The sequence below is a fragment of the Dysidea avara genome, chromosome 10 (assembly GCF_963678975.1).
Source record: "Dysidea avara chromosome 10, odDysAvar1.4, whole genome shotgun sequence".
NCBI classification, from domain to species: Eukaryota; Metazoa; Porifera; class Demospongiae; order Dictyoceratida; family Dysideidae; genus Dysidea; species Dysidea avara.
In genome coordinates this window covers 16530170-16553696 of record NC_089281.1, presented here as the reverse complement: position 1 = coordinate 16553696, position 23527 = coordinate 16530170, and the positions used below count along the sequence as shown (strand labels likewise).

Sequence of the window (23527 nt, the reverse complement as noted above, 5' to 3'; positions counted from 1 at the left end):
TACAGGTGATACATTGTCGTGGCAATCACTGGATCCTTGCCTCTACTGTCCGTAACGAAAGCTCAAGTAGGGTAATGGTGTATGATTCATTGTATGATGACATTGATGCTGGAACACTGGCAGTCATACGTAGTCTGTTTGGATCAACAGCAATGCCAGAAATTATCCAAATACAAAAGCAGCATGGAGTTACAGACTGTGGAGTCTTTGCTATTGCATTTGCAACAGCCATTTGTTTTAAACAGGAACTTGTTGCTCCTTTTAACCAAGGGGTGATGAGTCACCACTTGGTCCAGTGTTTTGAAAAGGGTGCTTGTTTACCATTTCCATTTGTGCAGCACTCTTAACCGTATTTAGCTAAGTAAATTGTAACAATGATTATTGCAGTATATAATGTACATCATGATCATGATAATTAAGCATTCAGCAATAAAACATAATTAATCACAGTTCTAGGGCACTCGTAATTCCTACTGCACGAAATCCATTCTTTGCCAATGAAGGATTATTCTGAAGGTAACGGTGTGCTTCCACAAGCCAATTTGCTCCGGCTGGTTTCAGTTTGCTCATATGTAAATCCACAGGAGTAAATTTTCCATTTTTGTGGCAGAGACTTTCAACCTCACTGGAGTACCACTGTTGAAATTTCTTTCTTAAGAATTCCTTCACAGCTTTGTTCACTGACAAGTCCATAGGTTGAAGACGGTCAGTACAGTTTGGGGGAACTTTACAACCACAAAGATGTGATGAGAATCCAACTAGGAAAATATAGCAGGGGTAAGCTGGCCTTTGAACTCATCATAAATAGCCAGAGCTGGATAGTTTGGTGCAAGCTTGAGATCCTTCCTTTTTCTTTGAACGTATGGAACAATAATGTTGTTTATGTACTCCTTCATCTTGTTTTCATTTTTCCAATGGTTGGGAGTAAATGTGACGTCCCAATTGTCTGGGAACACAAACCTTGGCAAACAGGCTGTTGTCTTGCCCTGGTAAATCAACTGGACTGGTAAAAATTCACCAGCTAATGAAGCACAAAATACTGCCATTATTTGGCGTTTATCATTGAGACCAGCTAATTCCACCCTCTTTGACCCCTTTGGCTCCATAGTCCATTGTGATCCAGGGACAATGTTGATCCCAGTGTGATCCCAGTTAAACACAAGTTCACCAGGAATTTTCATCATTTCTATCACAACCTTTATATCTAACAGGAAATGCTCTTTGAGTTCATCAAAATGTAATGGGACTATTTTTGCAGTAGTAGTGGCTTTTCGCTTTATGTAATCCATTCGATCAAGCAAAGATTTAGCCCAATGTCTTGTGAGCTTAATCGGTCCTCCATTATCATGGGATAGCTTTTTATTGCAATGCTTTAATATAGCTTCTCCCGCTGCCAAAACTACTGTGGTGGTAACAGCTCCTTTTCCGTCACGTGTAGCACGAACATAACTCTGAACTTGCTTGTCAAGCTTGTTTCCAAGTAGCAGTGGTCTTCCTCGTTTCTTGCTGGGTAAACTGGTCACAACAATCTCACCCGATTCAGTGTACTTCCCTTCTTTCTGGAACTCCTTAATTGCATCGTAATATTTAGACTTCCAGGTACTTAGTGTACTATCCTTTATCCTCATGACGCGAAATTCTTCGCTATATCGACTTATAGTCGCTTGGTTGCCATGCTGAACGGCATACTTTGCGACCTGAGCTGCCTGTGTAGGTGTAAATCTACTATATTGTCCTCTGCTGGGCTTTTCACTATTCTGTGCTTCGGTAGCCCTAGTCTTCTCCACGTTTTTGTTCGCCTCCCTGATCGCCGCTGATGGCATTTCTTTTGACAAAGGGCCATTGGGATCTGGTAGCTTACTGGAGATAGGTTTAAAATAGCGATGCAAAGCCATGACGTATCAAATGCTTATCACTCTCTCTCCGACTGCACGAGGTATCACGTAAAGATCGAAATCGATTGTGGTATTCAACCACATAGTTATATTCGAAGAGTTAAATTTTCGTAGAGCTGTGTTCTTCGAATCATTCGAAAATTAAACTTCTTCGAAAATAACCCGTTATACGGTATGTCTTGGGAAGCCTTGTACGAACTGTACAGGGCACCCTTAACATCGTCTTCCACTTCGTTAATCACTGACAGCTAATCGCGTGTCACCATATAAATGATCATGTGCGAATAATCGTTTGTTAATTGTATTATTCGGCTACAAAGCAATCGAATATTGATCCAAATATTCGGATAATCATTTGAGCCTTAATATATATATATATATATATATATATATATATATCAAGACACACGGTAGTGTGTCGTGCGGCCCAAGAAGCCGGCGCGTAACACCCGTGAGTATATTGACAGGAAGAAAGAAAACGCAATTTTCGCACCTCCGTAGCTCTGTGCTTCCTTGATGAAACAAGACGATTTTTGCTGTGGACATGCCCCCCAACTGCAGCACTCTACATTCCAAATTTGAGCGAAATCGCTTTGCGCGTTCCCGAGATATGCGACTTCAAAAATTGGCTGAGTTTCTTCGTTTTTTTTTTCTTCTTCTTCTTCTTCTTCTTATTTTTCTTTTTCTTGTCGCACACTTACAAAAACTGCTATAAAACTCGAACGCGTTATCCGATTGCCTTGAAATTTGGCACACAGAAGGGGGGTATAAAGGCGCATCTCGGTACCAACTTTGGCTGGAATACCATAAACAGACAAAGAGTTATGAGCGATTATGCACGAAAAATAACACCAATATGTTGTCACGCCTACAGGGTAAACCGCGTATGGGAAGAAGCTGAAAATCGGTGGGTGAATAGGTTAACTATTGAACCTCAAACCTTTTGTGGTTTGAAAGAAATCGAGCTAAAAACCACGAAGATACAGCGAAAAAATCAACAGTGTGTAACAATTACGCAATCGAGATTAGCTAATTTTTAATATTTTTATTTTATTATTATTATTATGCTTGCCACGCCTACCAGGTAAACCGCTTGGGGTAATGCTTTCAAAATCGCTGTACAGATGGAGTTATCATCTTAGAAAGGCTCTTCAATGGTGTAGAAGAATCAGACTTAAATCCACGGAGTTATAACACGAAATCCAACTTGGTGTAGCAAGTGCGAGATCGAGATACTCTAATAGAGCAGTCATCCTAATAGAGCAGTCACCCTGAACAGAATTAAAGAGATCAGTTAGAAATAAGTAACCTGTATAGAGATCAGCTACAAACAAATCACCCTGTAGAGAGTTCAGCTACAAACAATTCACCCTGTTAAAACATCAGTTAGAAGAAGATTTCTTGTAGAGAGTTCAAATACAAACAAATCACCCTGTTGAAAGATCAGCTAGAAGATGTCACCTTGTAGATAGTTCAGTTACAAAGAAACCACCATGTAGAGAATTCAGCTACAAACTAGTGACCCTGTAGATACATCAGCTAGAAGAAGTTACCTTGTAGAGAGTTCAGCTACAAAGAAACCATTCTGTAAAGAGCTCAGCTGCAAACAAATCACCTATACAGAATTCAGCTACAAACAAATCACCCTGTAGAGAGATCAGCTAGAAGAAGTTACCTTGTAGATAGTTCAGCTACAAACAAATCATCCTGTAGAGAGATCAGCTAGAAGAAGTTACCTTGTAGATAGTTCAGCTACAAACAATTCACCCTGTACAGAGCTCAGTTAAAAGAGGTTTCCTTGTAAAAAGTTCAGCTACAAACAAATCACCCTGTAGAGAGATAAGTAAGAAGAAGTTACCTTGTAGATCGTTCTGCTACAAACAATTCACCCTGTAAAGAGATCAGCTAGAAGAAGTTACCTTGTAGAGAGTTCAGCTACAAAGAAACCATCATGTAGAGAATTCAGCCGCAAACAAATCATGTATAGAGAGTTCAGCTACAAACAAATCTCCCTGTAGAGAGATCAGCTAGAAGAAGTTTCCTTGTAGAGAGTTCTGCTACAAACAAATCACCCTGTAGAAAGATCAGCTAGAAGAAATCACCTCGTAGAGAGTTCAGCTTTAAAGAAACAATCATGTGAGAGTTCAGGTACAAACAAATTGTCCTGTAGAGAGATCAGCTAGAAGAAGTTACCTTGTAGAGAGTTCAGCTACAAAGAAACCATCATGTAGATAGTTCAGGTACAAACAAATCACCCTGTAGAAAGATCAGCTATAGAAGAAATCACCTTGTAGAGAGTTCAGCTACAAAGAATCTATCGTGTAGAGAGTTTAACTACAAACAAATCACCCTGTAGAAAGATCAGCTATAGAAGAAATCACCTTGTAGAGAGTTCAGCTACAAAGAAACCATCATGTAGAGAGTTCAGCTACAAACAAATCGGCCTGTAGAGAGATCAGCTAGAAGAAATTACCTTGTAGAGAGTTCAGCTACAAAGAAACAATCATGTAGAGAGTTCAGCTGCAAACAAATCACCTGTAGAGAGTTCAGCTAGAAACAAGTCACCCTGTAGAGAGATCAGCTAGAAACAAGTCACCTTGTAGAGAGTTCAGCTAGAAGAAGTAACATTGTAGAGCTACAAAGAAGCTACCATGTAGAGTTCAGCTGCAAACAAATCACCCTGTAGAGAACTCAGCTACAAACAAATCGCCCTGTAGAAAGATTAGCTAGAAGAAGTTACTTTATAGGGAGTTCAGCTATGAACAGATCACCCTGTAGAGAGTTCAGCTACAAACAAATCACCCTGTAGAGAGTTAAGTTACAAAGAAACCACCATGTAGAGAGTTCAGCTGCAAAAAAAATCAATCACTCTGTAGAGAGTTCAGCTAGAAGAAGTCACCTTGTAGAGAGTTAAGCTGCAAATAAATCACCCTGTAGAGAATTCAGCTACAAACAAATCACCCTGTAGAAAGATCAGCTAGAAGAAGTTACCTTGTAGAGAGTTCAGCTACAAAGAAACCACCATGTAGAGAGTTCAGCTGCAAACAAATCACCTGTAGAGAATTCAGCTAGAAACAAGTCACCCTGTAGAGAGATCAGCTAGAAACAAGTCACCCTGTAGAGAGTTCAGCTAGAAGAAGTCACATTGTAGAGAGTTCAGCTACAAAGAAACTACCACGTAGAGAATCCAGCTGCAAACAAATCATCCTGTAGAGAGTTCAGCTAGAAGAAGTCACCTTTTAGAGAGTTCAGCTACAAAGCAACCACCATGTAAAGAGTTCAGCTGCAAAAAACTCAATCACCTTGTAGAAAGATCGGCTAGAAGAAGTTATCTTGTAGAGAGTTCAGCTACAAAGAAACCACCATGTAGAGAGTTCAGCTGCAAACAAATCACCTGTAGAGAGTTCAGCTAGAAACAAGTCACCCTGTAGAGAGTTCAGCTAGAAGAAGTCACATTGTAGAGAGTTCAGCTACAATGAAACTCCCATGTAGAGAGTTCAGCTGCAAACAAATCACCCTGTAGAGAACTCAGCTACAAACAAATATGCAGTGAAAAAGATCAGCTAGAAGAAGTTACCTTGTAGAGAGTTCAGCTACAACGAAACCACCATGTAGAGAGTTCAGCTACAAACAAATCACCTGTAGAGAGTTCAGCTAGAAACAAGTCACCCTGTAGAGAGATCAGCTAGAAACAAGTCACCTTGTAGAGAGTTCAGCTAGAAGAAGTCACATTGTAGAGAGTTCAGCTACAAAGAAACCACCATTTAGAGAGTTCAGCTGCAAACAAATCACCCAGTAGAAAGTTCAGCTATGAACAGATCACCCTGTTGAGAGTTCAGTTAGAAACAAGGAATCCTGTAGAGAAATCACCTAGAAGTATCACCTTGTAGAGTTCAGCTACAAACAAATCACCTGTAGAGAGTTCAGCTACAAACAAATCACCCTGTAGAGAGATCAGCTAGAAGAAGTTACCTTGTAGGGATTTCAGCTACAAACAAATCACCCTGTAGAGAGTTCAGCTACAAAGAAACTATTCTGTAAAGAGCTCAGCTGCAAACAAATCACTTGTACAGAATTCAGCTACAAACAAATCGCCCTGTAGAGAGATCAGCTAGAAGAAATTACCTTGTAGATAGTTCAGCTACAAACAAATCACCCTGTAGAAAGATCAGTTAGAAGAACTTACCTTGGAGAAAGTTCAGCTACAAAGAAACCATTTTGTAAAGAGCTCAGCTGCAAACAAATCACCTGTACAGAATTCAACTACGAACAAATCACCCTGTAGAGATCAGCTATAAGAAGTTACCTTGTAGATAGTTCAGCTACAAACAAATCTCCCTGTAGAGAGATCAGCTAGAAGAAATTACCTTGTAGAGAGTTCAGCTACAAAGAAACCACCATGTAGAGAGTTCAGCTGCAAAGAAATCACCCTGTAGAAAATTCTGCCAGAAACAAATTGCCCTGTAGAAAGATCAGTTAGAAGAAGTTACCTTTTAGAGAGTTCAGCTACAAAGAAACCATTCTGTAAAGAGCTCAGCTGCAAACAAATCACCTATACAAAATTCAGCTACAAACACATCACCTGTAGAGAGATCAGCTAGAAGAAGTTACCTTGTAGATCGTTCAGCTACAAACAATTCACCCTGTAGAGAGAGCAATTAGAAGAAGTCACCTTGTAGAGTGTTCAGTTACAAAGAAACCACCATGGAGATTTCTGTAATCAATATATGTGACCGGATTTGCGAAAAGGGGTCTTCCACACACATCCAATTCCGTAAATGTTGGAGACCATAACTCAGTGTTCAAGTAACATAATTATTAACCTGAACATTTCACCATGTATTCAGCTATAGTGGTGCTCACCACTGCCCAAATATCAAGGCAATAGCTCTTTCCAATCTGAAGTTATCAATTGTCAAAGTTGGCAAATTGGACCCCTTTTCGCAAATCCGGTCACATATGTATTATACAGTATATATAATTTGTACATTTACTGATAAAATATTTAAAGTACATCTACTTCATCTTTTCTTCTTCCTGTAGTAAAGAAAAAAACATAGGTTAAAAAAGTCCCAAAGCTGGCCATAGGCCGGCTTTGGGGTATACAAATACAAAAAGAAATGAAATCTAATCCAAAACAGCCAAGCTGTAAAAAAAGTGTGCGGCCCTCAGAAAGGCTATGATGAAAAAAGATGTGAAATCCAAGGTGGCGGCCAAGAAATGGCTGTGATGGTAGGTTAGTGGTAAAAATTTTAATAACGACAATTCAGGTGAAGCGGCACAAAAATTCACCTGAATTGTCATTATTAAAATTTTTACCACTAACCTACCATCACAGCCATTTCTTGGCCGCCACCTTGGATTTCACATCTTTTTTCACCATAGCCTTTCTGAGGGCCGCACACTTTTTTTACAGCTTGGCTGTTTTGGATTAGATATATATATCAAGACACACGGTAGTGTGTCGTGCGGCCCAAGAAGCCGGCGCGTAACACCCGTGAGTATATTGACAGGAAGAAAGAAAATGCAATTTTCGCACCTCCGTAGCTCTGTGCTGCCTTGATGAAACAAGACGATTTTTGCTGTGGACACTCCCTCTACCTTCAGCACTCCACATTCCAAATTAGAGCAAAATCGCTTCAAGCGTTCCCGAGATATGCGACTTCAAAAATTGGCTTAGTTTCTTCGTTTTTTTTCTTCTTATTTTTCTTCCTCTTTTCGCACACTTACAAAAACTGCTATAAAACGCGAACGCGTTATCCGATTGCCTTGAAATTTGGCTCACAGAAGGGGGGTACAACAGCACATCTCTGTACCAACTTTGGCTGGAATACGATAAACAGGAAAAGAGTTATGATCGATTATTCACAAAAAATAACACCAATATGTTGTCATGCCTACAGGGTAAACTGCGTATGGGAAGAAGCTGAAAATCGGTGGACGAATAGGTTAACTATTGAACCTCAAACCTTTTGTGGTTTGAAAGAAATCGAGCTAAAAACCAGGAAGATACAATGAAAAAACCAACAGTGTGTAACAATTATGCAATTGAGATTAGCTAATAAAAAACGACTACTTGGCACGCCTACCAGATAAACCACTAGGGGGAATGCTTTGAAAATCACTGTATAGAAGGAGTAATCATCTTAGAAAGGCTCTTCAATGGTGTAGAAGAATCAGACTTAAAGCCACGGAGTTATAACACGAAATCCAACTTGGAGCAGTAAGTGCGAGATCGAGATACTCTAATAGAGCAGTCATCCTAATAGAGCAGTCACCCTGAAGAGAATTCAAGAGATCAGCTAGAAACAAGTAACCTGTATAGAGATCAGCTAGAAACAATTCACCCTGTAGAAAGATCAGCTAGAAGAAATTACCTTGTAGAGAGTTCAGCTACAAAGAAACCATCATGTAGAGAGTTCAGCTGCAAACAAAACACCTGTAGAGAGTTCAGCTACAAACAAATCTCCCTGTAAAGAGATCAGCTAGAATAAGTTTCCTTGTAGAGAGTTCTGCTACAAACAAATCACCCTGTAGAAAGATCAGCTAGAAGGAGTCACCTTGTAGAGAGTTCAGTTACAAAGAAACCATCATGTAGAGAATTCAGCTACAAACTAGTGACCTTGTAGAGACATCAGCTAAAAGAAATTACCATGTAGAGAGTTCAGCTACAAAGAAACCACCATGTAGAGAGTTCAGCTACAAACAAATCTCCCTGTAGAAAGATCAGCTAGAAGAAGTTACCTTGTAGAGAGTTCAGCTACAAAGAAACCATCATGTAGAGAGTTCAGCTGCAAACAAATCACCTGTAGAGAGTTCAGCTACAAACAAATCTCCCTGTAGAGAGATCAGCTAGAAGAAGTTTCCTTGTAGAGAGTTCAGCTACAAACAAATCTGTAGAGAGATCTCAGCTAGAAGAAGTTACCTTGTGGAGAGTTCAGCTACAAAGAAACCATATTGTAGAGAGTTCAGCTGCAAACAAATCACCTATAGAGAGTTCAGCTACAAACAAATCACCCTGTAGAAAGATCAGCTAGAAGGAGTCACTTTGTAGAGAGTTCAGTTACAAAGAAACCATCATGTAGAGAGTTCAGCTACAAACTAGTGACCTTGTAGAGACATCAGCTAAAGGAAATTAACTTGTAGAGAGTTCAGCTACAAAGAAACCATCATGTAGAGAGTTCAGCTGCAAACAAATCACCTGTAGAGAGTTCAGTTACGAACAAATCTCCCTGTAGAGAGATCCGCTAGAAGAAGTTTCCTTGTAGAGAGTTCAGCTACAAACAAATCACCCTGTAGAAAGATCAGCTAGAAGGAGTCACCTTGTAGAGAGTTCAGTTACAAAGAAACCACCATATAGAGAGTTCAGCTACAAACTAGTGACCTTGTAGAGACATCAGTTACCTTGTAGAGAGTTCAGCTGCAAACAAATCACCTGTAGAGAGTTCAGCTACAAACAAATCTCCCTGTAGAAAGATCAGCTAGAAGAAATCACCTTGTAGAAAGTTCAATTACAAAGAAACCATCATGTAGAGAGTTCAGCTTCAAACAAATCACCTGTAGAGAGTTCAACTACAAACAAACCTCCCTGTAGAGAGATCAGTTAGAAGAAGTTTCCTTGTAGAGAGTTCAGCTACAAACAAATCACCCTGTAGAAAGATCAGCTAGAAGGAGTCACCTTGTAGAGAGTTCAGTTACAAAGAAATCATCATGTAGAGAGTTCAGCTACAAACTAGTGACCTTGTAGAGACATCAGCTAAAGGAAATTAACTTGTAGAGAGTTCAGCTACAAAGAAACCATCATGTAGAGAGTTCAGCTGCAAACAAATCACCTGTAGAGAGTTCAGTTACGAACAAATCTCCCTGTAGAGAGATCCGCTAGAAGAAGTTTCCTTGTAGAGAGTTCAGCTACAAACAAATCACCCTGTAGAAAGATCAGCTAGAAGGAGTCACCTTGTAGAGAGTTCAGTTACAAAGAAACCACCATATAGAGAGTTCAGCTACAAACTAGTGACCTTGTAGAGACATCAGTTACCTTGTAGAGAGTTCAGCTGCAAACAAATCACCTGTAGAGAGTTCAGCTACAAACAAATCTCCCTGTAGAAAGATCAGCTAGAAGAAATCACCTTGTAGAAAGTTCAATTACAAAGAAACCATCATGTAGAGAGTTCAGCTTCAAACAAATCACCTGTAGAGAGTTCAACTACAAACAAACCTCCCTGTAGAGAGATCAGTTAGAAGAAGTTTCCTTGTAGAGAGTTCAGCTACAAACAAATCACCCTGTAGAAAGATCAGCTAGAAGGAGTCACCTTGTAGAGAGTTCAGTTACAAAGAAATCATCATGTAGAGAGTTCAGCTACAAACTAGTGACCTTGTAGAGACATCAGCTAAAAGAAATTACCTTGTAGAGAGTTCAGCTACAAAGAAGCAATCATGTAGAGAGTTCAGCTGCAAACAAATCACCTGTAGAGAGTTCAGCTACAAACAAATCTCCCTGTAGAGAGATCAGCTAGAAGAAGTTTCCTTGTAGAGAATTCAGCTACAAACAAATCACCCTCTAGAAAGATTAGCTAGAAGAAGTCACCTTGTAGAGAGTTTAGTTACAAAGAAACCATCATGTAGAGAGTTCAGCTGCAAACAAATCTCCCTGTAGAAAGATCAGCTAGAAGAAGTCACCTTGTAGAGAGTTCAGCTACAAAGAACCATCATGTAGAGAGTTCAGCTGCAAACAAATCACCTGTAGAGAGTTCAGCTACAAACAAATCTCCCTGTAGAAAGATCAGCTAGAAGAAGTTACCTTGTAGAGAGTTCAGCTACAAAGAACCATCATGTAGAGAGTTCAGCTGCAAACAAATCACTTGTAGAGAGTTAAGCTACAAACAAATCTCCCTGTAGAGAGATCAGATAGAAGAAGTTACCTTGTGGAGAGTTCAGCTATAAAGAAACCATCATGTAGAGAGTTCAGCTGCAACGAAATCACCTGTAGAGAGTTCAGCTACAAACAAATCACCCTGTAGAGAGATCAGCCAGAAGAAATTACCTTGTAGAGAGTTCAGTTACAAAGAAACCACCATGTAGAGAGTTCAGCTTCAAAAGAAATCACCCTGTAGAAAATTCAGCCACAAACAAATTGCCCTGTAGAAAGATCAGTTAGAAGTTACCTTGTAGAGAGTTCAGCTACAAAGAAACCATTCTGTAAAGAGCTCAGCTGCAAACAAATCACCTGCACAGAATTCAGCTACAAACAAATCACCCTGTAGAGAGATCAGCTAAAAGAAATTACCTTGTAGATAGTTCAGCTACAAACAAATCACCCTGTAGAGAGATCAGCTAGAAGAAGTTACCTTGTAGATTGTTCAGCTACTAACAATTCACCCTGTAGAGAGGGCAGCAAGAAGAAGTCACCTTGTAGAGTGATCAGTTACAAAGAAACCACCATGGAGAGTTCTATAATAAATATATGTATTATATATATAATTTGTACATTTACTGATAAAATCAAAAATATTTAAAGTACATCTGCTTCATCTTTTCTTCTTCCTGTGGTAGAGAAAAAAAAGACAGGTTAAAAAAGTCCCAAAGCCGGCCTATTTGTGGTATACAAATACAAAAAGAAATGAAATCTAATCCAAAACAGCCAAGCTGTAAAAAAACAGTGCGGCCCTCAAAAAGGCTATGGTGAAAAAAGATGTGAAATCCAAGGTGGCGGCCAAGAAATGGCTGTGATGGTAGGTTAATGGTAAAAATTTTAATAACGGCAATTTAGGTGAATTTTTTGCCAAGACCAAGCGGCACAAAAATTCACCTGAATTGTCGTTATTAAAATTTTTACCATTAACCTACCATCACAGCCATTTCTTGGCCGCCACCTTGGATTTCACATCTTTTTTCACCATAGCCTTTTTGAGGGCCGCACTGTTTTTCTACAGCTTGGCTGTTCTGGATTAGATATATATACACACAAAATCAGCCAACTCTGAAAAAAGGCCACACCCTTTTTTCACAGCTTGGCTGTTTTTGTATAGATATCACTTCTTTTTGTATTTGTATACTCCAAAGCCAGCCTGTGGCCACCTTTGTAGTTCTTTTACTTGACTTTTTCTGCAGAAAGGAGAAGGCTTCAAGACCCAAATTCTATGGACACTTTTTATAATAATGCATTTTTTTCACAAAAATTAATACTGTATGAAACTTATCACATGTCCTCTCTCCTACAGGTAGACTAATTTGTAGCAGAAATCTCCACAAGGTAATTTGTTTGTAGCTGAAGTCTACAGGGTGACTTGCTTGTTGCAGAACTCTCTACAGGGTGACTTGTTTGTAGCTGAACTCTCTACAGGGTGACTTATTTGTAACTGAACTCACTACAGGGTGACTTGTTCGTAGTTGAATTCTCTACAGGGTTACTTATTTGTAACTGAGCTCTCCACAGGGTGACTTGTTTGTAGCTGAACTCTCTCCAGGGTGACTTATTTGTAACTGAACTCACTACAGGGTGACTTGATCATAGTTTAACTCTCTCCAGGGTGATAACTGAACTCATTACAGGGTAACTTGTTTGTAGTTGAACTCTCTACAGGGTGACTTATTTGTAGCTGAACTCTCTACAGGGTGATTTGTTTGTACAGTAGCTGAACTCTCTCCAGGGTGACTTGTTTGTAGTTGAACTCTCTACAGGGTGACTTGTTTGTAGTTGAATTCTCTACAGGGTGACTTATTTGTAACTGAACTCTCTACAGGGTGATTTGTTTGTATCTCTATAGGGTGACCTGTTTGTAGTTGAACTCTCTACAGGGTGACTTATTTGTAACTAAACTCTCTACAGGGTGATTTGCTTGTAGCTGAACTCTCTCCAGAGTGACTTGTTTGTAGCTGAATTGTCTTCGGGGTGACTTATTTGTAACTGAACTCACTACAGGGTGACTTGTTTGTAGTTGAATTCTTTACAGGGTGACTTATTTGTAATTGAACTCTCTACAGGGTGATTTGTTTGTAACTGAATTCTCTACAGGGTGACTTGTTTGTAGCTGAAATCTCTCCAGGGTGACTTATTTTAAACTGAACTCACTACAGGGCGACTTGTTTGTAGTTGAACTCTTTGCAGGGTGACTTATTTGTAAATGAACTCACTACATGGTGACTTGTTTGTAGTTGAACTCTCTACAGGGTGACTTATTTGTAATTGAAATCTCTACAGGGTGATTTGTTTGGCAACAAAGACAGTTTCATAATTCTGTAGGAATTTAAGGCACCAAAGTGAATAAGTGTTGCTAATGTGTGGCCCTACTTGGGGTGTTTGTACAGTGCTCAGGGTACTTCATCCCCATCTTTTCCTACATGGTAGTAGGAAGACATGAAGGTTGCAGGTAACTACAAGTGTGGTTGTGTGGAGCCTCTACTTGGTATAGTACTGTGTTTTGGGTACTTGTCTTCTGTCCTCTCCTATGTGGTAGTAGGAAGGCTCTACAGAGACAAAAACACTTGATGCAGAGCTCCTTACTAGTAACAAGAGATGTTCTGTGGTTAGTATATATATATATTGTCCATTCCTCGGAATGTGACAGTACAGTTGAGGTTCAATTAGGCAGCTGCATGCCCTCTAATATAAATGAAACATAAATCCCCAAAATAGTCCGTTTTGAACCTAAGCATTATGTTCCTTTCCTGCTGGGTAGGCAGTTTACCCCTTCTTGCCTGATTCAATAACCCCCCTACGGCTGGAACCTCTTGTACACCTACCAAACCACCATCCAATCATTGACTGGATGATAACGTCCTCCAGATTCTACCCTGTGTCTAGGCACATGTGGTGGAGGAGAGCAAAAGCTAGGAGTAATATTAATAGAAAGTTGTTAACTGTTTAGGTGAGGATTCTGCGGAATGTGTGAAATATATGGTAAGCATAAAGCGGTTACTTATCAAATATATACATTTTGGTATATACATAAACATCATACAGAAATACATTATACTTTGCCAAGTACCACTATTATCATTTACCTTCTGGTTCTTTCTGCATCTTGTATTTTCTCTGCTTGTATTGTATTTTGGGGACTACCAAACGAATCTGTTCATCTGTTGGCGCTGCAAACAAAACTAATAAGATACGTAACTAAACATTGGAAACTTACCGATTCCAACTTTTCCATGATTTATATGATCAAGTATGGACAATATAAAGCTACCTGTTTTAACACCAGAAAATTTCCCTGCAACACCTTTGTGTACTGCTACTAGCTTTACAGCATTGTCTACTTGCACAAACACTGGACTACCACCTGATCCGTTACCAGTATGACAAGAGTAAAACAACAGTGAACCTGTAATGTATAAGAGAAATCAGTAATCTTTATTTGTAGAGTATTTTTAGTACAGCAGTGCTTTTACAATAAGTTATAACCATTTACAAAGTTTCTCATACACTTCAAAAATGATGATCACTATTGATTTTATAAAGTAGATTTTCTTTGATATAGTTACAGTACCATTTCAAAAATACAATGTAGTCTGCACGGGTCATTAGATAAGCACACATATAGCCTTTTAGAGTATCTCAATCCATGGTATTTTACTAACCCTGAAGTGAGTAACTACAAACACTTGGAAATACAGAAAATATTAATCAAGAATTTTGGCAATATCCTTTTAGAAGGAAGCAATATTTGCTTTATATTGTCTCCTCAAACTTTTGTAATGCTGTTGGTACTTTAGAATGATGGCTATCGAATTATATGTGACATGCTGAGCAAAAACCTGACTTGCTTACATTTTTCTTGAACTTTATTTATCGACACCTTGGGTTGTCAGCATAAAGAAATGGGACACAAAGGAGTAAGTTCATGATGTGTGCATTGTATATACTGCAGTATGCCAAAAGGCACGTCTCGGGATGAAGTGACATCAAACAGTGAAAAAAAAACAAGCCCATAGCCTTAGCTGTTATTGAGTTACGCTAGTCAGTAAAAAATTCCATTAAATAAAAAAATTAAATTTCATAACAATCTTTTGGAAGCATTTAGAGTCATACTGAATGCACTTTTGGGTTTGGTTATACCCTGCCAAGGTGTCAGGATGGTATGGTTTTAATGTGATATTTTGGACAGAAAAGCCCAAACCTTCATGATCCCTACTATACAATACAACCATACTGTGTGATGTTTCCTCCTTTATTCATGGGATAACTACAATACAGTACATTAGCATACCAATTACACTAATGATCATGCCAGCAGATATGCATCTTGGTCCTGCCTCCGAGTGTTTTATGATATATGCCACATTATTATCATGAATATCTACTGTGTCCATAAGATCAATAGGTGTGATGTCCAGTGGATGACCAGTATCATCTTTGAGTGAATGAAGATAATCAATATTCACCTTGGCCATAAAATAATCCAGTCCAGAGGGACTAGCCTGTGATAACAAAGTAAGATATACTCTATAACAAAACAGCCAAGCTGCATGTACTGTAGAAAAGGGTACAACCCCCAAAAGAAGTCAGCATGGAAGTTGTGAAATCAAAAGTGGCGGCCAAGAAATGATGATGACTAACACTCTTCATTCCCATTTCTTGGCCACCACTTTTGATTTCACAACTTATTTCACCCTGACTTCTTTAGGGGTCACACCCTTTTTTAACAGCTTGACTGTTTTGGCATACGTATCACTTCTTTTTGTAATTACAAGCCCCAAATCTGGCATGTAGTCAGTTTTGGTGCTTCTTTTTTCCATGTCTTTTTTTCTTTACTGTGTAACAGTACAACATTAGTTTTGTAATACAGTCTTTGTAGCTATCTACATTTGCAATGAAGCCTTTGTAATTACTAACACTTTGAACTTGTTGATGCACACACAATAGGACTATTGTGAACCACAGTTGATCGTCTATGTTTTTTTTTGCTAATACAACACCCATTTAAACACCACTCTAGAAAGCTCCCCAACTACAAAAGACCTTATGTAAGTTGTTCAGCTTGTCAAGAATGATGATAAAGCACTTCTGTGCGAAATGTGTGAGATACTGTACGGAAGAAAACATTGGCGATCAAAAAGTTTTGCGAATTTACAATTGTGGAATCAGTAATTAGCTTCGTGATTCTAATTAAAGCTCAAAACGTAGCTCCGCGTGTGCCGTTTGTGCCCAGGTGCAAGTGTGATTCTGTTTTGTGAAGATGGAAACAGTGGGATTTTTCTGTGGAGTCTATGATTCATGACTATCATGAATATAAAAGTATTTGGGAGAATCCAAGCATTGGTGGAAGTTGGATTTGCAAATGAGAGATTGGTAATTGCTATGACACCCATGCTGTGGCAATTAAGAAAACCATCGAAGGAGACATTAAAACTGTTGGGCACATCCCAAGAAAAATTTCTGCCATGTTTGATATTCATCAGGCGTGGTGGTAGTATTGTCTGCTTCGTAAGTGGTTCCTGTAGATACTCGTCTGATTTGCCACAAGGTGGAATTGAAATATCTTCCATTTTGAAGTTCACTGCGAGTAATTTAAATGAAGCAGGCAAGGTGAGGAGACAGTTAGAATCTACATTACAAACATGTACTTCCGAGTGTACCGGTACTACAACGCCATCAAGCGAAGTTGTTGTACCAATGGTGAGTAACCAAAGTGAAGATCAGTCTTCAAGCTCTACACCCGTTGACAGTGATGTTCCAATTGATTCTCCGGCTCCGATGTTAAAGATTGAGGACCGTTTATCAGATCTGAGTGTAGATATTACAGAAAGTTGTAGTGTTGACGAGCCACCAGCCAAAAAGCAAAAGATATTTGATGCTGAGAAAATCATCATGGGAGAAGAGTTCTCAGATATCGAAATCAATTATGCTCAACGATTACTAAAGGAGAAACATCCAAAGATTAATGGGCTCTGTACAACATTGTACATAGGAAAAATTCCAGAAATTGAGGATAGCGTTCAGATTGTACATTGTTCAACAAGACACCATTGGATAACTATTTCTACTATTAACTGTAAGGAAGGTGAAGTTAGAGTGCTTGATTCTGTTTTCACTAACTGTGACAAAGAAACTGAGGCAATCGTTCGTGGTCTGTATCAACGTGACATAGAAAATATAAGGATCATTATGAGCAGATGTCAAAAACAAATTGGTGGAAAGGATTGTGGGTTGTTTGCAATAGCATTCGCTGTGGCCTTGGTGTTTAATTAATGCCCTAGTAAACTGAAATTCATGCAACAAAAGATGAGGTCTCACTTAGTGGAATGTTTTACAAAACAAAAGATGACGCCATTTCCATGCGCTTGCAAGTAACATTAATAACAAAATCACTTTAATTTGTAAACATTTGCTGTTGCTACATTTCTATTCATTCTTTTAATTGTATTCTTACAAATTAATAATAATGTTGCAATAATTGGAAAAAAGTTTATAACAATCATGTCAGTCTATTAATGTACATAGCAACTAGATGCAGGAAGCAATCCCAGACCCCTTGAAACCATTAATGATAATCTCTGGGTTGTTCTTTACATAACTACATGCAGACACAATCCAACTTGCACTCAGTGGCTTTACGGCACTCATTTTCAAGTTGATAGGTTTCCTTTGTCCCTCTCGCTGTTGTTGGCATACCTGGCGGGCATGCCAATGCTGAAACTCAGCACAAAGTTGGTTTTTCACTGCCTTGTTCACACTGACATCAAAGGGCTGCAAACAGTTAGGTGGAACAAGCACCACGTTGATGTTGTTGTGATCCAATTGTGTGAGAAAGGCTGAGATGCACTGAGCCTTAAAATTGTCAAAAACAACTAAGGCTGGATAATCTTCAGAAAGATTGAGACTCTCCCTTTTCTCTGCAACAAATGAAACCAGGACATTGCCTAAATATTCTGTCATTGTCTCCTTATTAGACCAGTGGTTAGCGGAGTATGTGATGTGCCATTTTTTTGGAAATTCATATTTAGGCAAGCAGCATGGAGTTGTACCTCGATAAATTAACTGGGAAGGCAAGAAATCTCCGTCAAGTGCACCAGCCAATACTGCTGTGAGCTGTCTCTTATCATCTTTCCCAATGACTTCAACTCTTTTACTGCACTCAGCCTCCATAGTCCAATCCGAGGTTGGCACAATATTTAAGCCTATTTGGTCATACTAGCTCTGCTGGAATTTCATCCATTATCATTACATTCTTGATTTCCAGCAAATAATCAAACTTCAATTCAGCAAAAATTTTCCACAGTGACTTTAGCCTTTGTAGTTGCTTTGCGCTTAACAAAACCCATTCAGTGAAGTATATATTGTGCCCAGCCTTCGTTCAGATCTACTCTTGACAACAAGCTTGCATCCTCATGCATCAGAATACCTTCAGCACATGACATGACTACTGTGGTATTAACAGCTGTTCCAGTAGATCTCATATAGGTGACATATTCTCTGACTTGCTTATCCAGTTCTTCTCCTATATTCAGGGGATGGCCATTTTTTTTTGAAGAAAATTCTTCAAACTCTTTTTTACTGGGAACATCACCCTGGACTGGCAGATACTCTTGATACAAGTTCTTTAGCCGACGGACACTAGTTTCTTTTAGCCGCTTCGACAGTTGTGGATATTTCTTTGCAAAGAACTTCATGGCAGTTGTTGTCCCATATTCCGCAGCCTTCCGGGCAACTAGCAGTTTTTGAGCTGACGTTAGTTTCTGATATGGTCCTCTGCTGCCTTTCTTACTATCGGCTGATGTATTTATTATGTCAGCAACTTGTTCGTTTGCCAAAGCGATCACTCCCGTCAAAATTTACGAGCTTAATGGCCCTGTAGAATCTGGTAAAACACTTGCAGAGGGACGAAACTTACTGTCAGTACGCTTAAATATTTTAGAATTGACATAACATATCAGATTTAGTACACATGCGTTTGTTCACGAGATCTCACACGAGATAATCTTAGGTCAAAAACTTTGGTGAATTGTTACTGATTCGCCAAATTTGCCAAAGTTTTCTTTCATACGGTATGGGAGCATCAGTATTGTGTCCGAGAAGAAGACAGATTCACCGAGGATCTATACCACAGTATTACTATATGTAGTAGTAAGAGTATAGTGCATGTGTGCAGAGCCTGTACAAATAAAGGCTCTTTGGGGAAGCGGCTGTTCAAATTAGAGTTAGAGTGCGCGTGCTGCAGCCAGCCAGCGAACGCTTGTTCGAGGAACAGCAACATATTATAGATAGTTTGTTAGAAGACAAACAAAGGTTAACCCGACAGTGGGAAGCTGTAATGCATAGAGGCAAGACGTCACCTGTGCAGCAGCACTCAGTGGTTCACGTGGGTGAGAGGGCATCTGTTACACAGAGTAATGAACCAAATTCGACATTACAGTTAACGTCGGGCATAAGGTCTGACGAGCACTCCAGTGAGTCTGAAGACAGTAATACCAGCCAAGGCCTGAGAACACCTTCAAGAAATCTACGACATTTAGTTCAACCATTGGGATTTAAGGAAATTTGCTCAAGAGTGGGCAAGTCCAGTGGCAGAAAATGTGATGAAGATTTTGGTCTATGGCTAGCTGACTTTGAAGAGGCAACTGATGACTTCACTTGGAGTAGTGAGACACATGCCAACTGGTTCTCATGGTTTGTAGAAGGTCCAGCAAAGGCCACCTGGCAGCATACACTGTCGACAGAGGAATGTGGTGTGACATAATGCACACACTAATTAGATAGAAGCCTGCAACATGCACTGTTTACTGTGTATGCATAATTGGGTTGTAATTTACACATGTATTAACACATTATTTTATGGCAATCTTGTAATAGGTAAACACAGTTGTTTTTGTAATATGCTTACTAACACTTTTGTAAACAAGTTTATCTATATGTATTCATGCTGTAGTATAAATTGAGTTGCATTGTACCCTGTATTCATCGCCATTGTTATATCACTAATAAAGACTGTTAACTATATATTCCATGATGCTGCATGGTGTCAGAAGCTGAGGGACATGGTCAAATGGCATACCCAGCAGTGACTCCTGCCTCATTCACGTTTAACTCACCTGATGAGTGGCTGAAGTGGAAGAGACGCTTCGAACAGTACCGAGTAGCTTCAGGTCTTGACAAAGAAGATGATGAATGCCAAGTGAGCACTCTGCTTTACTGTCTTGGGGAAGAAGCCGATGATGTGCTGACTTCAACGAACATTACCCCTGAAAACGGGAAGAAATATGCAGACGTCATCCAGAAATTTGATGAGTTCTTCAAAGTCTGGAAGAAGTCTTCAAAAGAGCCCGGAAGAAGTCTTCAAAAGAGCCCGGTTCAACCAACGCTCTCAAGGAGAAACAGAAACTGCAGAACAGTTCATTACCTCCTTCTACAGCCTAGCAGCAGACTGTGAATTTGGCGGCTTCAAAGAACAGCTTATTCGTGACCGAATTGTCGTGGGTATTTGTGACTCCTCACTCTCAGCAAAGCTGCAGATGGACTCAGAACTTACCCTTGAAAAGGCAAAACGACTGGTTCGGCAACAGGAAGCTGTACGAGGACAACAGGCAATCCTGAGCAAACCAGATGGGGGAACTCCCGTCCAAGCTTTACATCATGGAAGCCACTCAAGTGACCTGCAAATAGTCGAGGGTTGTGCCTTCCTCAGCCCGTCAAAAGTGGTCAAGAGTGCTCCTACTGTGGAAAAGGGCCTCACCCAAAACAATCCTGCCCAGCCAGGGAAGTGGTGTGTCATAAATGCAAGAAAAAAGGTCATTACAGCTCAGTTTGTCACAGCAAAACAGTTGCTAACCTTTCTGAAGAGACACCAGAGGACAATGGCTTTCTAGACAGTATAAGTGAGACAAAAGGTACTTCTTGGACTGCTCCAATCAGAGTAAATGGCCAAGAAATAGTATTCAAACTGGATACTTGAGCTGAGGCTACTGCAGTATCAATGAAGACATTCAAAACCCTCACAAACATTCAGCTATTGCAGACAGCTAAAGTTCTGTGTGGACCAAACAATCAATGTCTAAAAGTATTGGGCCAAGCAACCATACAACTCACTTACAACGGGAGATCCTGTCAACAGCCAATCTACGTGATAAAGGACTTGAAAAACAATTTATTGGGACTACCAGCAATCACAGCCTTACAACTACTGATTAAGGTCGATAGCATACAAACAGGAAATGTTCAGCAGAGCTTTCCTAAATTATTCCAAGGCTTGGGCACTCTCAAAGGAGATTACCAGATTGAGTTGAAACCGATGCTAAGCCTTATGCTCTCTACACTCAAGAAATGTTCCAATAGCACTCAGGGAGAAGTCAAACAGGAATTGGAAAGCATGGAGAAGCTTGGTGTGATATCCAAGGTGGACAAACCAACCCTTTGGTGTGCTGGAATGGTGGTGGTTCCCAAGAAGTCTGGTGATGTCATAATTTGTGTTGACTTGTAACCTCTCAATGAAAGTGTTCTCAGAGAAACACATCCTCTACCTGGAGTAGATGAGACACTGGCACAAATAACTGGAACTACTGTGATGAGCAAACTAGATGTCAACAGTGGATTCTGGCAAATACCACTGGCAAAGGAGTCCTGTGAGTTGACCACATTTATTACACCATTTGGGCGCTATTGTTTTAATAAATTACCATTTGGTATCTCAAGTGGTCCTGAAAATTTTCAGAAAAGAATGAGCACTGTCCTTGATGGTCTAGTAAGTGTCCTGTGCCTTATAGATGACATTCTTATTTTTGGCAAAGACCAGAAGGAACATGACGTTAGACTGACTGCAGCCTTGGAAAGAATCCAAGCAGCTGGTGTGACACTCAACAAGGACAAATGTGAGTACAATAAAACCTCATTGACTTTCCTAGGTCACACTATTGATGGAAAAGGAATCTCTCCTGATCCTCAGAAAACAGCAGCAATCAACAAGATGGCTTCACCTAAGTCTACTACTGAGCTAAGACATTTCATGGGGATGGTCAATCAGCTGGGAAAATATTCTCCCCTAATTGCTGAACTTTCAAAGCCAATGAGAGAACTACTCAGCAGCAAACGAGCCTGGAACTGGGGGCCAGCTCAAGAAGAAGCATTTGCCAAGGTGAAAGCTGAACTAACAACACACACAGTTTTGGCTTTGTATGACCCACAGGCAGACACAAAAATTTCTGCTGATGCATCTTACCATGGGCTTGGAGCTGTGCTGCTACAAAAACAAAACCAAGAATGGCGACCAGTAGCATATGCTTCTAGATCTATGTCAGAGACAGAGACTAGGTATGCTCAGATTGAGAAAGAAGCTCTTGCTATCACATGGGCATGTGAGAAATTCTCTACCTACATTCTGGGAAAGCACATCAGTATTGAGACTGATCACAAACCTCTATAGTTCCACTATTGGGAAACAAGCACCTTGATAACCTGCCACCAAGAGTGCTGAGATTCTGTTTGAGACTAATGCAATTCAGCTACTCAATTGAACATGTTCTGGAAAATTTCTGTATGCTGCTGACACACTGTCTAGAGTTCCACTGAGAGAGAATCTGATGCCCAAACCTTACAGAGACAATCTGAGGTAGAGTCATTTATTAGCACTATTACTTCCCATTTGCCAGCTAGCCAACAGTGACTTCAAGAGTACCAGAAGGCTCAAGCAGCAGATCCAGTTTGCTCCAGAGTCATCACTTACTGCAAATCAGAATGGCCAAAGTACTGCAATGATCCTGAACTGAAGCCCTATTGGACTGTCAGAGGCAACCTCACTCTTCATGATGAGCTATTGCTTTATGGAGGAAGAACAGTGGTTCCAAAGCAGCTACAAAAACAAATCCTCCAGAAGATTCACACTGGCCATCAATTAAGGCATTGTACGATGTTGCCTCAGAGCAGCTTCTTCAGTTTGGTGGCCAGGTATTTCAAAAGAATTAGAACACTTTATACAACAATGTCCTGAATGTATAAAACTGACTCTAAACCCCAGGGAACCTCTAATGCCTACTCCTTTACCAAAATACCCTTGGGAGAGAGTAGCAGCCGATTTATTTCAACTCAACAACTCTACATACCTTTTAGTTGTGGACTACTTCTCAAGGTATCCAGAAGTGATAAAACTCAATTCTACCACATCAAAAGCTGTGATCTCTAGCCTGAAATCAATATTCTCTCGCCATGGTGTTCCCTCAGTGCTATTGAGTGACAATGGACCACAATTTGATTCTAGTGAGATGAAACAGTTTGCCAATACTTATGCTTTCCAACACATCACAAGCAGCCCTCACTACCCACAGAGCAATGGTCTGGTACCCACAGAGCAATGGTCTGGTAGAAAGGACAGTGAAGACAATGAAAGGTCTGCTAAAACATACCACTGATCCGTATATGGCATTGCTTAGCTACCGATCTACACCACTGCCATGGTGCAATTGTAGTCCTGCAGAGCTATCGATGGGAAGAAAAGTGAAGACTGACATACCCCAGACAGCTAACCAATTGACCCCACAATGGAACTTCATACCAGACTTTCAACAAAAGGACAAGGACTTTAAAAGTAAACAGAAAAAGAACTATGATCGTCAACATCGTGTGAGACCAACTGACACTTTACCTGATAAATCATCAGTGTGGGTAAGAACTGGCAAAAGTCAAATATCAGGAAGAGTTGTATCCAATG

At 39.9% G+C, this 23527-nt stretch overlaps 1 protein-coding gene across 1 annotated transcript in view; it reads right to left on the bottom strand.

Annotated features, from left to right (window-relative positions):
* LOC136237086 (uncharacterized) overlaps window positions 1–23527 on the bottom strand; it is a 186013-nt gene that overhangs the window by 114275 nt on the left and 48211 nt on the right. The window contains exons 4-6 of the mRNA XM_066027363.1: window positions 15101–15311; window positions 14027–14215; window positions 13896–13979 (exon numbers count right to left, since the gene is read on the bottom strand). Coding sequence (XP_065883435.1) covers window positions 13896–13979; window positions 14027–14215; window positions 15101–15311 — 484 coding nt within the window. The remainder of the gene's footprint in view (window positions 1–13895; window positions 13980–14026; window positions 14216–15100; window positions 15312–23527) is intronic.